This window comes from Acomys russatus, chromosome 3 (genome assembly GCF_903995435.1).
Source record: "Acomys russatus chromosome 3, mAcoRus1.1, whole genome shotgun sequence".
NCBI classification, from domain to species: Eukaryota; Metazoa; Chordata; class Mammalia; order Rodentia; family Muridae; genus Acomys; species Acomys russatus.
Window position 1 is genome coordinate 17,459,195 of NC_067139.1, and position 13,640 is coordinate 17,472,834.

The 13,640-nt window shown below is 45.6% G+C and overlaps 1 protein-coding gene across 1 annotated transcript; it reads right to left on the minus strand.

The window, feature by feature from the left end:
• Positions 1 to 335: 335 nt before the first annotated feature.
• Positions 336 to 8,786, minus strand: Serpinb1 (serpin family B member 1). The gene is made up of 6 exons (XM_051169791.1): positions 8,599 to 8,786; positions 6,904 to 7,041; positions 5,657 to 5,774; positions 3,988 to 4,130; positions 3,445 to 3,612; positions 336 to 869 (listed from the first exon to the last, which is right to left on the minus strand). The coding sequence occupies exons 1-6, from the start codon at positions 8,764 to 8,766 to the stop codon at positions 465 to 467; spliced, it is 1,140 nt and encodes a 379-aa protein (XP_051025748.1). The 5' UTR covers positions 8,767 to 8,786; the 3' UTR covers positions 336 to 464.
• Positions 8,787 to 13,640: the final 4,854 nt, after the last annotated feature.

Consider the following 13,640-nt stretch of genomic DNA (forward strand, 5'->3'; position numbering starts at 1 on the left):
CTCTCTCTCTCTCTCTCTCTCTCTCTCTCTCTGTCTCTCTCTCTGTCTGTCTGTCTCTGTCTCTCTGTCTCTGTCTCTCTCTTTTTCTCTCTCCCTCTCAAAAGCCATGGTTTCATCTATAAAGAATGAAAGAAAGTAGAGAGAGATTGTTATTTTGGGTCCATTCATTTGATTAGTACTTTTTTGCTTATCAGTTTTATCTTTTCATTTTAGCCTTAGTCTATTCCTAGACTGAGAAATAACTGACTTTGGAAAAAGCCATACATTTTCATGCCTGTCAGGAGAGTGTGTCAGTTCCATAGGTTGCTTCATGTGTGAACACAACAGGGTTGAACATACAAAAGAAACTAAAGATTGGTTTCTGGGTAGAGGTTTTATTGGCAAGGATAAATGAAAATAATCACTATTAAAATCTCAGGCAATGAAACTGTAAGCCCTGGCTTGTATCCCTAAAGTCTCTTTCTTTATGGGGAACAGACCCTGCCAAGGAAGAGCACGTTATCTGTGGGGTTGTGCCGAATGAAGAAAAGAAATGGATGATCCACTGTGAATTCTTCCTCGGGCATCAGCATACAGAACGTAGCAATGCCTGCAGTGGCAGCCGCTGCCTCTGTTCCCTCCTCATTCACTTCCACAAAGGACTTGTGGACAATTTTGGATATGAAAAGATCTCTGGATCCTGACATGCCAGACAGATCAGCCTTGCTGCTGGTAAAGAGATCCTGTACTCCCAGGCGGCCGAGGTTGGAGTCAAGAAAGTAGCTCTCTTCCATCTTGAACCTGGGCAGTCTGACATGGACATCAATGTTCTCCAAGTTCTCACGTTTGGTCCATTCACGCAGTTTTTCCACAGTTAACTTCTCCTCAATCTGGAATTAATGTAAGGCAGAAAGGAGCTAATTTATTAGTGTAATAAGGTGCTATTTAAATGAACGGGCGCACAGTTATCACTGCTTGTAGGCTTCCTTCATGGTTTCTGCCCAAACAGATTCCACCTAGATTTCATATTGGTCTGATGATTGGGGGAATCCAGCAGAACTATTTTCCAGGTTTCTGAGGGTCCAAGTACAAAATATTTAACAAGAGGTCTGTCATCCATTCATCCTCCCATCTAATCATCCACCCCTCCACCCATCCATTTATTCATCCATCCACCCATCATCCATTCATCTATCCATTTCTCTCTGCCTCACTCCTTCACTCCTTCCATTCATTTATTCTTCTCCTCTATCCCTATTTCAATCCACCCATCTATCCATTCCTCCATCCACGCAGCATTTCTTAAACCCCTATCACACTGAATCATCTGACTGATGAGCTGTAAGAGGTTTTATTAGCTCATTACTTGAATGGTACAAGGGACACTTTTAGAAGTTTCTTCTATTTATTCTGAAACTTTGTAAAGTGGTGGTGATCTGTAAAGTCCACGAGAGCTGAAATAGTCTCTAATAACCCCTGGGTAAAAATAAAAAAGGGACAAAATGTATGGGACTTAGGTCAGTTAGAACAAGGACAAGCAGCTGATATGGGGGCAGACATCCTGAAATACGAGCATGCATGAGCCACTGATGGAGGCCTGTGAGCTTAGGGCCAACGTAGGCTGCACAGCAAGACCTTGTGCATGGACTGGAGGAGAGCTAAGTAGAATAGGGCAGAGTGGCATTGTGTGACCATTGAATAAACTGATGTATGTACCATATAAATATCAGATGACAGCCCTAAATGTTTCTAGTGACAGATGAACTCTCTTACTGGGTTATGCTCCAAAATGAAAGAACACAAAATTTAATAACCGCTGATCCTGATCACTTACATGAAATTCAGGAAGGAATGCTACCTTTATGTAAATATATGAAATGTTTTTAAAGCCAATTTAACACCCTCAAAAAAACTCTGTACATACTTACTATTGAGATTTTAACCCACTACCAATTACATTGGTTCAAAACCCTTTGTTTTCCTAGATCCTGTCCCTAATTAGCCCTCTAATTGCATTATGTTTTATTTTGATGCTTGCTCCTTGCCTCAGATAATTCCTCTGGCAACAGATTACCACCATTGCTACACTCACTACCAGTCAGGCCATGGTACTTTACCAGACTCCAGATCCCTGTGAAATAAATGATAGATTTCTTAAAGTTCACGATAACACATCTTCATTAAAAAATAAAATAAGAGGAGATGTTGGGAAAACCTCATTGTTTGAGGTTGTATTCCTCCCAGTCAGGATACCCACTCTGAGCTCAGGGTTAGGTGAAGGACTCCCTCTCTCCATCAGGGACTCCAGCTCTCTGCCTGACTCCATCTGGGGAGTGTCTTTAGGCATAGACATCCCTAAACACATTTGACATATTGTCCTTGACACAACTCCCTGCTAGCTTCCCCCTTCCCTGCCCCTATAGGATAATTAGGTACTGTGTTCCCAATCATAAGTTAGGCGTGTACTGCCAAAGCAGAACAGAAGGTTTAAGGAGCCTGATTTCAACCAATTATGAACACCTATCTTAGAAGTCCCCACCCATCCCCAAGGGCTACATAGCCTTTGCTCTCCCTGATTAAAGCTGAGCTAGCTCTTGAATGGTTCCTGGAGTGTTCGATCTCCTTCATGCGTACGGCCTTCCAGGCCCTGTGTCTCGTCTCCTGCTCTTCTGCTCAGTGGGCTGGTGGCCAACAGCCCCCAACGCCCACCACCACCCCAGAAAGAGGAGAACCATAGCTCTATTGTACTAAAAGAGAATCACTGACCTTACGGATAGAGACAATTTCTTTCTTAAGATTAGAGCCTCATTTTGTCATAAGATAAATTATCAGCAAGAAAACGCAACTGACAAATGGACCACATTCACATCAGTACATACTCCATGCATTTGAATGACAGCAGGCTCCTCCCTGATTGCAAGTGTGGGCTGGGAAGGAACAAGAGCTAAGCCACAGGGCAGCCTAGGATGTGTGAGGGGAAACTCTGATCTTCACAGTTCTGTCTACTTCTAACACAGTCAGGAGACACCATCTAAAGATGGAAATCAATTCTGAGTATAATTCCTTTAAAGTTACTTAAAAAACACCGGTGCATTAACTTTTAAGTCTCTAGCTGTTCCCCCATCACAGTGGTTCACTGAGGGCAGCAAGTATCATGAACATTTGAACTTCAGGCTTCTGGGCTGGGAGTGTGGCTCAGTGACACAACACCTACCTAGCCCGAGGTACTTGGGCACTGCAAATAATGAATAATAGTCATAATAATACTAGTAACTGTATAAACCTGAGGCCTCAGAGGAGTAAGCCCTGATGGACTATCGTGACAAAAGTGCCAGTGTACCGGCAAGGGATTGTGGGTAAAGTCTGTGGATGAACAACAAGTGCTTACAGTGCAGCATCCACGCAGGAAGTACAAATCCTGTTCTGTGAATGGAAACATAAATCATGACATTGAGAGCCAGTTACCTTCCTAAGACCCGTGGACTCGTCCTCAATGTCTTCCGGCAGCAGAATGACCATGCTAAGTTCTCCACCCTGGTAAGGCATCTCCAGCACCTTGCACTTCAGGTCCGGAATGAAACCGAATGGAAATTTTTTCTTTTGATACATCATCTTCACCGTTTTTATGTCTTTCTGAATTGTTAAAAAATAAATAAAATAAAGTCACTCAACTGGCAGTGTGGCACACACCTGGCCTGGAATCTCAGCACTCAGGGAGGCAGAAGCAGGTAGATTGCTGTGTGTTCAAGGCCAGCCTGGTCTACAATGAGTCCAAAACAGCCAAGGCTACACAGAGAAATCCTGTCTCACAAAACAAAGAAACAGAAAACAAAACAAAAATCAGTCAAATTATTCCTTCTTGTCTGTTAGAGTAGAGAGGAACTGGGGGGTCTCTGGGTAGAGTACCCTTGGTAAAGCCCTGGCGTAGCATGGGGAGGCCCTGTGCTACATCCCCAGCACTCACACACATACAACCAAGACCAGCCCAGGACGATGGTGTCACCTGACCTTATTCAGTCTGAATGGAGCATCGGTTGTGTCCCGTGTCATGAATTTCTCCTGCCACATTCCCTTAAAGTAGATGGCATTCACCAGCACAAGTTTGGTCATGTTGTCAACCACGCCCACAGCCAGCAGTTCTGGAATTTTCCCTGAAAAGATAAAGTAAGCTTTTTAAAAGTTCAATATTGGAATTCCAAATTTAAACTGATAATTTATTAGCTCTAAAATGTGACTCAGACATAGACTTCACACTATATTTTGTTTTAACTCAGTGTTAAGTTAGGGAAGACCCATTTGTCTAATTTTTATTTTAAATAAACCAACCTGTAAGATTCAAAAGGCATGTGCCTTGTGTGCCCCAAAGTCCTAAGTTCTATCCCTTGAACTAGAAAAAAAAATTTTATTAAAGTAAGTCAAATATCTTCAAAGTGTTAAAACAAGAAAGTTTTCCTTTCCTGGATAGAAGTAACAACCATTATTTTATGAATGGTTGTTCCTTACACTGGCAAATAATGTCTTCCTATCTGCTAAGTGGAAGCCTGAAAAGGACTTTGAACAAATATCCAAGAGCTAAGACTTACCCAATGGGTAAGTCTGTAGAAACAGGGCCACTTTCCCCACACCCTGATGCACTGCTGGGAACTGACAGAATCTGAGACAGGATGCCCTGGGTGCTGACTCACCCACTAACAAGGCTGAGGAGAGATCCATTACAAAGCTGAATTGAGCCCAGGGGGTGAGTCACTCTGTATTCACTCCTTATGAGTTACTGGACAAGATGTTGGCCAAAACACCATGACTGCGACAGTTTGTAAATACTGATTTCATGTGTTATGTTGCGGTTTCACATCTCATTTCTTTCCATATGAGAACTAAACACTTTTGGACAGGCATTTGTAATAATTTTATTATGCATCTTAATGTTGGTTTTAACTTTAAATTTTAGTTTAAGGTAAACCATAGATACTCAACTGCTTCCATCTAATCATGTCTGTTTTTCTCTGATAGATTCCTGACATCTGAAATTGTCCCTTATTCTAGGGACTAGCATCTGAGTGTCAGTGTGCATAAACCAGGATTAGGGGGATTGAGGAAGGAAGAAAGGATATGCAAATGAGTGCAGGAGGAGTGAGAATCTGTGTACAATGGCTTGCTAGGATTCAGAGGGGTCCCCCAAAGGCCCATGTATTAAAGGTTTGGTCTCTGGCCCAAAATGCAATGGAAGAGAGAGGAACTTTTAAAAGGTGGGACCTAGCTGGGGGGGGGGATCTTTAGACCATTGGGGAGTGTGTTTTCTTTTTGTTGTTTTGGTTTTGTGACAGATTCTTGCCATGTGTGTTCAAAACTCTCCTCCTCTCTCAGACTCTGAAGTGCTGGGATTGTAGGCTTTCATCATCACCCTACCTTGGGGAATGGGAACTGCTATTGAAAGTGAATGTGAGACACTGGTCTCTCCCTCTTGATTTTTATTCACCAGTGAGGTGAATGAGCCTCCTATGCCGTGCTGCCTTAAAGGAGGAGCAGTGCTGCCATTGGGCCAAAGCAGTAAGTCCAGCTGGTGATAGATGGAAACTTCCAACCTGTGAGTCGAAGTGAGCCTTTTCTCCATTGTGTCAGGGATGAGCTACAGCAAGGGAAAGGTGACTAGCAGAGCCATTGCTGCTCAGCCTCTCACCTTCTGTTTGACCTTTGACCCACTGGTTTATTGCTTTCCTTGCATCCTCAGAGGCATGCTGAAAATCCACAGGGGCCAAGTCAGCACCGTACATTTTCTGGGTTGAAGCTAAGAACTCCTATTTGTAAGAAAGGAAATGCCATGAATAACCCCTATTTACTGTAGAAGGTTTCTAAAATTCAGAAAAGAAAAAAATCATAAAAATGAAGAAGTTTTATTAAAGCCAAAACTTTACAGCTCTCTATTGTATTGAATAACACATAACACTAAACTTATTGCTCTAACCAGTCTCTTCGGTTTTTACCTTCCTTCCATCCCTCCCTCTCCCCCTCTTCCTCCTCTCTCCCCCTCCCCTCCTCTCCTCTCTCCTCTTCCTCCACCACTTCTTCTTCTTCTTCTTCTTCTTCTTCTTCTTCTTCTTCTTCTTCTTCTTCTTCTCTGTCTTTTGGTTTTTGAAACTGGGTTTTTCTGTGTAACAGCTCTAGCTGTCCTGGAACCCACCTTGTAGACTACACTGGCCTCAAAGTCACAGAGATCTGCCTAACTCTGCCTCCACATGCTTTGTTCTAACCATTTTTTTTTTTAAGGTTATAGTGCACATAAGCACAGCCCTTTGTATAACATTTCTGGTGTTAATATAAAAGTTACTAATTACTTTTGAATCCTACAATAACATTTTCATAAATCAGCAACTGCTGATTATACTTCAAGTGGGTTTTTGGATCTGCCATTGCTTTGCGTGTGTACGTGTATATATGTATGTGTGTGAGTGGGGAGTATATGTGTGTACATATGTGTATATGTGTGTGCATACCTCTAGTCATGGAGGCCAGAGACGATGTCAGGTGTCCTGTTCCCACTCTCTGTCTTATTTCCTGAAACAAGGTCTCTCACTGAACCTGGCGAGGCTGGTGACCTGCAAACCCAAGGGCTCCTCATTGCTCCATCCCACATTCTGGGGTTACAGGAGACCATGAAGCCACGCCTGACAGTTTTCATGGGTCCTGGGATCCAAACTCAGGTTCTCACGCTTGCATGGGAAACTCTCTTCCCCACAGAGCCATCCCTTCAGCCCTTGTGTTTGCTTTAACAAACCATCTAGGAAGGATCTTCTCATGAGAAAGACAATGAGATGAAAGTTCCACCAGTGTTCTTCACTGTTTTTATGAATGACCTGCAACATGGCTATGCTGGGAAAGTCTGTGTCGCTTCAGGAAGTTTCAGAGTGTGAAGGGCTTGGTACTTACGGGAAGGAAATTGTAGGTTTTCTCTCCATACAATCTGTTAGCAAGTTTCAGAGTGTGAGAAGCTCCACGTTTGCTCACGTCAGTATTCAGGCTTTGAAACCGTGAATGAACGTCCTCAACAGTGTCGAAATGAAAAGTCTAGAGTAAAGAAAACATTCCTTATACAATCATTTGTTTTGAATTTATGAAGTCATTCCTTGGTGTCTACTTCCACCAAACTATTTTTTTCCCCATTATACTGAGTAGCTGCAGCCTGGTATTTTATTATTATGTCATTGGGAGAGCAAACAAAATAGAACCAGAATTTTATGGCTCAGGAAGACATAATAATTAGACATGGCTTTTAAATAATTTTTAATAGTTTCACAAGTGTGAATGGTTAACACACTAAATATATCTGATGTTTTTGAAAATATTTAAATGGCATGTTCATATTTATACTCTGTGCCATATATAACTTTGCCTAAAAATCAATAATCTCAGAAATAAATAAACAGTGAACATAAGGCTCATACCTAGTTTGAGACCAGAAAGGCCTTTTTTTTTTTTTTTTTTTTTGGTTATCTTACTAAAGACCACAACTCCTTGAAAAATAACTTCCTTAAATTTATTCTGGTGAGGCTTTAATTCCTCATCTGCCAGTTGCAAATGAACAGGCTCTCCCTTTATGGTTTTATGGGGCCCAGGCTGGCCTGCTGACTCACTTCTAAGACAAAGGACAAAGAGCAGACAGGGTCCACAGTGCATGCTACTACAGAGGTATGCAGGGCTTGGTTGCTACCTGGACACACCTACTAGACTGAACTGGAGAGGGGAAGGCCTTGAGACTAGTTTTTTTTTTTTTTTTTCCTGAAGTTGTCAGTGGTAAAAGGCTCAACACTGAAGCGGATGTGACTGTGAGGAACACCTAGCAACAGGTGCAACAGAGCCAGACAGGTCAATTAGGAAATAGTTCCTGATCCCATCCTGCCTAGGTTTCCAAAGGTGGCAGATTTTCCCTCTCAGAATCGGGAAGGCCAAGAGCAGAAGTCCCCTCCACACCCTTTAAGGAAGACTAGGGAGCTGTGGGGATAGAGGCAAAGGTGGCCTGCTGTCTCCCAGGGGTGGGGTGGGAGGGCGTTGTTTCTGTTCACGAGGCCACAGGGACTCTCAATCCTTCCTCCTGCAGAGCCCCAGCCAGTCAAATCAGGCCAAAGCGAGGCACAGGGTTGACCCTGGGAACACAGGCAGGTGGCTGCCTTCTACCTTGTCCCCACAAATAGGTACCACCACCAAGCTGCTTGCTGTAGCATGTTCCATATTTCTCATGCCCAAAGGTGACACCGTATTACAGGCATGGTTTATGAGAAGTGGTGGGTCCATGCAAAAGAACACCGGGAAACTAGCTCCAGGGAGGCGCATGACTTGCAGGAAAGCTGTCAAGACTACTCCTGGGAATGGGAGCACCAAGCCACAGGTACTGTCATTGTCTTCACTCTGTGTCCCCAGCTGAACAGAAAATGCCCATGCTCAGTTAAAGCTGGTGGTGAACGAACAGCTGACTGTTCTTCGGGGCTTTTCTGCAAGTCTGACGGCACCATGAGTAGCTACTGAACTCGGTTCGACATGGTTTAGGAAATACACCAGAAGAGCTCAGAGGCACAGCTGTTAGCAGGGAGCTGGGAGTGAGAGCTGATGGGGGTTGTGTCTGCTCACCTTGGAGAGCTGGGCTGCAGTGCTGCCTCTGGCCCCCAGGAAGACCATGGCCAAGGCAGAAGAAACGCTGAAGGGGGAGAAGAAGATGTTTCCGGTGGCGTTGTTTTCATTCAGGGTGCGGAACAGCTCCAAGGCAAAGAGGGTATTGGCCGTACTCAGCTGCTCCATGCTGAAGGCTGCAACACGGGGGTGGGGGTAGGGTGGGAGGGTGAGGAGAGGTCAGCATCGCCAGCTGCTAAGCCAACAAGACCATCAGCGTCAACTTTACCAGCACCCGAGGCCCTGCAGTTTGGATTTATCCACTCCCTTCCCACACCCTGTCAGTTTAAAGGGGGCAAGAATATTCCTCCAAGCATACAAAGGTGGGGCCAGACAGGACCTAGGGCCAAGGGTGTCTTATGGCTCTAACTTTCTAGACAGGTGTGTCTAAAGAGGCAGCAGGCCAGTGACCTTGGCACTGCTCCCGCACTACAATCCTTCTGCTGGAGCTCACATATCTCTCTTCCCTGTGGACTCTCAAGTCCTTGTTCATCTGGGCAACGAATCCAGAAAGCCACAGAGACGTACTCTGAGTACAAGGGAATCTGGTAAAGATAGCAATGTCATCATTTTAGGGAGTCGCTTCCTCATGCCTGAGGTCAAGGTGGCAGTCTTAGATGGAATGGGATGTGTAAGTTTGAGAATGCCACTCTGCCGGTCAAGCTTTGGGTGACAGGGAAGAAGAACACTTCCCTGTGTCCCTTTTGCAATCCAGCTGGCGCCTGCAGTGGATAAGCTCCGCTTTTATCTGGGTCTCTACACTCCGAGCCTCGGATGTGGCTGTTTAGGGACCAAGGTCGAATCCCTTTCTCGTTGTCGAGGAGGATTTAGTATCTCTCTCGCTTCCCTCCCAGGCTCCCTGCGGGCAGGACTGACCCTACGCAGCTGCTTGGCACTGCCTCAAGGTTCAAAAAGCAAGCCCAGAGAAAGAAAAACTCTGGCTGGGATTTCCATTCTCCCTCTCGCCAGGCGTCAGGTGGCGCTGGTGATCCACAGAGCTGTGGCTTGGGTGAGGGTGAGGAAGGGAGAGCCTGTGGATTGCAGAGGGCTGGAGGTCTGCGCCCCTCCTGCCAGCCACTTTCCTGAGATGCCACCCGCCAGCCTTACCTGCAGCTTAGCAGGTCTGGCTCCAGCTGCTGCAGATCTTAGAGGAAGTGAAACACCCAGGACCAGCTGCAGCCCTTAATAGTACGCGGAAGGGGAGTGTCCTGTTGCCAAGGCCAAGCCGGGTGGAGCAGCTCCTTTTCTTGACTGACAGTGCTTAAAACTGAGCTTGCAGGGCTGGCAAAATAAAAGCAGAAGGTTTGCGGGAACTCCCTGGGCGAGCTGTTCTTTTTCTCAGTTCCAGGCTTTTCTCTACTTCTCTAAGCAGAGACCCAATAAATTATTTCTTCCTGAGCTGTGGGTGGCTGAGAGGATAAACGTCTTCTGTCACAAATTAAATGAGTCTCTTTTGAATTCTACTGAAACACTGTAAAACGCTAGGGGTCCTTTTTTTTGTGTGTGTGAGGTATTTGTGTGTGTGGGGAGAGGTGTGTGTGTGGGGGGGGGGGTGTGGAGAAGCTGTTTGTGGCCCTTGGATTAGATAGCAGAGTACCAGTTCCAAGCAACACCCTCGACTGCTCTGTCTTTCATGTGCCAAGGCTAGCTCAGTGCCCAGACCAGGCTGGAGAGGCCCCTCAAGCCACTATTCTCCACTATTCGATTAAAACTTTGAACACATCCCCTCCCCATTAGATTAAAATTAGAATTGGCTAGAACAGGCCGTTATTACCTAGATGGACTCAACTTTACTTTGAGGTGTTTAGATCTGTCACAGAACTTTCCAGTGCTTCTTGGCTTCCTTCAGAGTATCAAAGGAAGAGTCCTACTGTTAATGGGGGTCACATCACGTGGGTTGGTGTTTGTTGGACCAGGGAGCTTAAACTCATTTCTAATGAAAAGAGACTAGAAAGGAAGATGAGGAGATGGGTTGGCTGGTACTTTGCTTACCTCTCAAGCTTGAGGACCTGAGTTTGGATCTCAGAGTACCTGTAATCACAGCAGGTGAGGGGTGGGTGGTGGGCAGCAAATCCCTAAGAGGGGCTCAATAGCCAGCTAATATTGCTCAATCAGTGAGCTCCTGGGTCTGTGAGAAATGTTTTCTATAAAAATAAGGAGGAGAAGGAGAGAGAGTCTCACAATGCTGACCCCTGCCTTCCACATACATGCACACAGAGGAAGGTGCACACACAGGAAGGTGCACATGCACACCACTCTCTCCAAAAGAAGAGAGGCACAGCCTGAAAATAGGCAAGCAAACACACGAAATGAAAGCAGCAAGAGAATACAGTCTACAGCGGCCATAGTTAGGCTGTCAGGATTTGATCAGATCTGGTAACTTTGCTGCCATTTCCAACAAAACTGCAGAACCCCCTTGATGACGGGAGGCCAAAAGGACTTAATAAAAATCCAAATGCTAGAATTCATGGCCTGGGCAGAAGGTGCACCTCTATGGGAAAGTGCTTGCCTGGCACTCACTTGAGCCTGAAGGGGGGGTGGGGGGTGAGGATGGTGGGGGTGGGGTGGGGGGTTGAGGATGGTGGGGGTGGGGAGAGTCCTAGCATAAGCCAAAAGAAAGGAAAAATAGTGCTCTGAAGAATAATTTTTTTGGCACTTTCTGTTGGTGCTTCCCTGAATGCTAACTCATTTGCACCAAAACTATATATATATGAATTGAAGAAAATGATCTTTATGTCAAGTTCCAAAGAAACAAATGGCTAACTAACTACAGTGCTTATTAGTATACCAAAGTGCATGTTGGCTCCCAGTGGCACTTAGCACCTGAGACTCTTCTCAGCCTGCCCCTACCCTAATACTCTCTAGCCTAGGGCCCTTGTTGCTTCTTCTCCAGCTTCTCTTTCCTATATAACCCTGCCATTTTCATCCATCTGCTTTCTTGGTTTCCTCAGCTGTTGGTCCCTCCGCTTGGCCCTCTCTCCCCTCTCTTTCTCTTCCTGCCTTACCTCAACCCCAATGGCCTGCTTCAGTCTACTAACCATGTTTAGCCCACTTGGAGTAGTCATTCCATCATTTCATTCACTCTATCCATCAGCCCAGTCCAGTAAGGGAAGTCACATTCTGTACACACTTGACAGCTGTGATAGTGTCACCCACCGTCAGGAATGATCAGGTGGCCGGGGTGGTACTGAGGGGTCTGAACACCTTGTCACTCCCTGTTTCTATTGCCCACCCATGGCATCCCCTGAAGGAAGGTGTCAGAGGCATCACCACAGCACAGAGTCAGACGCAGCTCCCATCTGGGCCACTGGAGGACGCCAGCTACAAGCAATCCCAGGATGTGCACTCTGAAAGGTCAGAGGTCAAAGAATGGCGGGTACACCAAAGCCTGGTAGTCAGGCAGCAGTCCCGTCCACCTCTACATACAAGCTCAGTGCCCCTCCACATGTGCTGCAGGGCACTGGCTTCTGCTGGAAGTGCAGGGTAGGATACCCTTCTGCCCTAGCGTCATGGTGTCATCCCATTAGCAGGTCATTTGATGTCCCATCTTCAGTTGTCGCATTCCATCCTTCAATCAGATCAATCCATTGATCTGAGAGTGACAGGGTAAACAGATGTGTCCTGTTTCGTGGCAGTGAGCTCACTGTCACATTGCCTGAGTATATAGAAAGATAACTCTTGGTCCCAGGGAAAGAAGTCGCCAGGACATCTCAGCTTACACAGAATAGTTCTTTGAAGGGTGGTCATGCAGTCCCAAATCCACACACCAGTGACATGTGTGTGTCCCCCTTAAGAAGCGTTGTTGCCATTGGTCCTTGTTCCTACACCCATGCCTTTGCACATACACAATTTTTTTTTAAAATCATCTTGTTTCTGTGTCTTAAAAGATGGAAAGAGGAATCATAAAAAAGGGCAGAAAACCTCTTTTATAAGGTCCCACTCCCACTCCCAAGGGGCTTTTAAGAGTCTTAGAGGATCAACTTTCAATATGAAATTTAGACACAACACAAACGTTCATACTGTGATATTCCACCCTCCAGCCCTGCTCTCCTCAAACTCATGTCTGCTATAGTACGGATATGATTAGAGTGTGTCTCCTGAGCACTCACGTGTTGAGTATAATGCCCATTGTGAAGCATCAAAAGGTAGACACTTCGCGTGTGGTGTTTTTCGGGAGGTGGGGCTTTGAGAAGTGATTAAGATTACATGCGGTTCTCAGGGTGGAGACCCCTGACTGAAAACTAGCATGTCCTCCTAGTGACCACTAGGTGGCGCACGCATCAGCTCTTAGGAGCTATATGGGTCCAGCGCTTGTGGCTGCTGCTCTAACTTAGCTGTTAGCTCCTCAGCTCTGGAATCTTGGAGGAGGCTCGCCTTTAGCTCCATGAACCATCATCCTGGTGAGGACTCAGTACAAACCCTGGCTCCAACTGACATAGCTCTTTGGTGGCTCCGCCTCTGCTGCCTTTCTCTGTTTTATAAGACAGGGAGAGACCAGGAGAGACACACCTGTGCTCCCTGCTCTTTTTCTGTGGCGCCTTACACTTCCCTAGGCTGCCCAGATGAAGGCTAGTTCAGATGTCGAGTCTTAAATCTGGAGAATTCATAGTTTTACTGTAATAATATAAACGGACACTGTCCTTCTCATACAAAATATATCAATTCCAGGTCCCTCAACTTTATTTCAGTACTATAAAAATCAGATATGAGGTTCAAAATATTTCTAGTGCGTCTGTGAAGTCAAATAAGCTAGTTTCTTCCCAAAGTAAAATAGCACCAGATGTGGGCAAATTTTCCTTTTTAAAAATCAGTGACAGGCAAGGAAAAAGTGGTAGGCTCTACAAACTTCCAAAGCCCAGAATTACAAGCACTATGGCAGCTTGAGGCTTGCGAATAACCGCATCACCCCCCCCCCACACACACACACACACCCATCCCCTTCCACCTCCTGGACTCAGGGCAATGGCATTAGTTGGTGTCCAGGACTCTGGCGGGCCTCATCC

Coding starts and splice junctions, on each gene's coding strand:
- Serpinb1 (XM_051169791.1), bottom strand. CDS start 8,766: ATGGAGCAGCTGAGTACGGCCAATACCCTCTTTGCCTTGGAGCTGTTC. Junction 4,131..5,656: donor GGTCAAAGGTCAAACAGAAG/GTGAGAGGCTGA, acceptor TTATCTTTTCAG/GGAAAATTCCAGAACTGCTG. Junction 3,613..3,987: donor CTCCATTCAGACTGAATAAG/GTCAGGTGACAC, acceptor TTAACAATTCAG/AAAGACATAAAAACGGTGAA.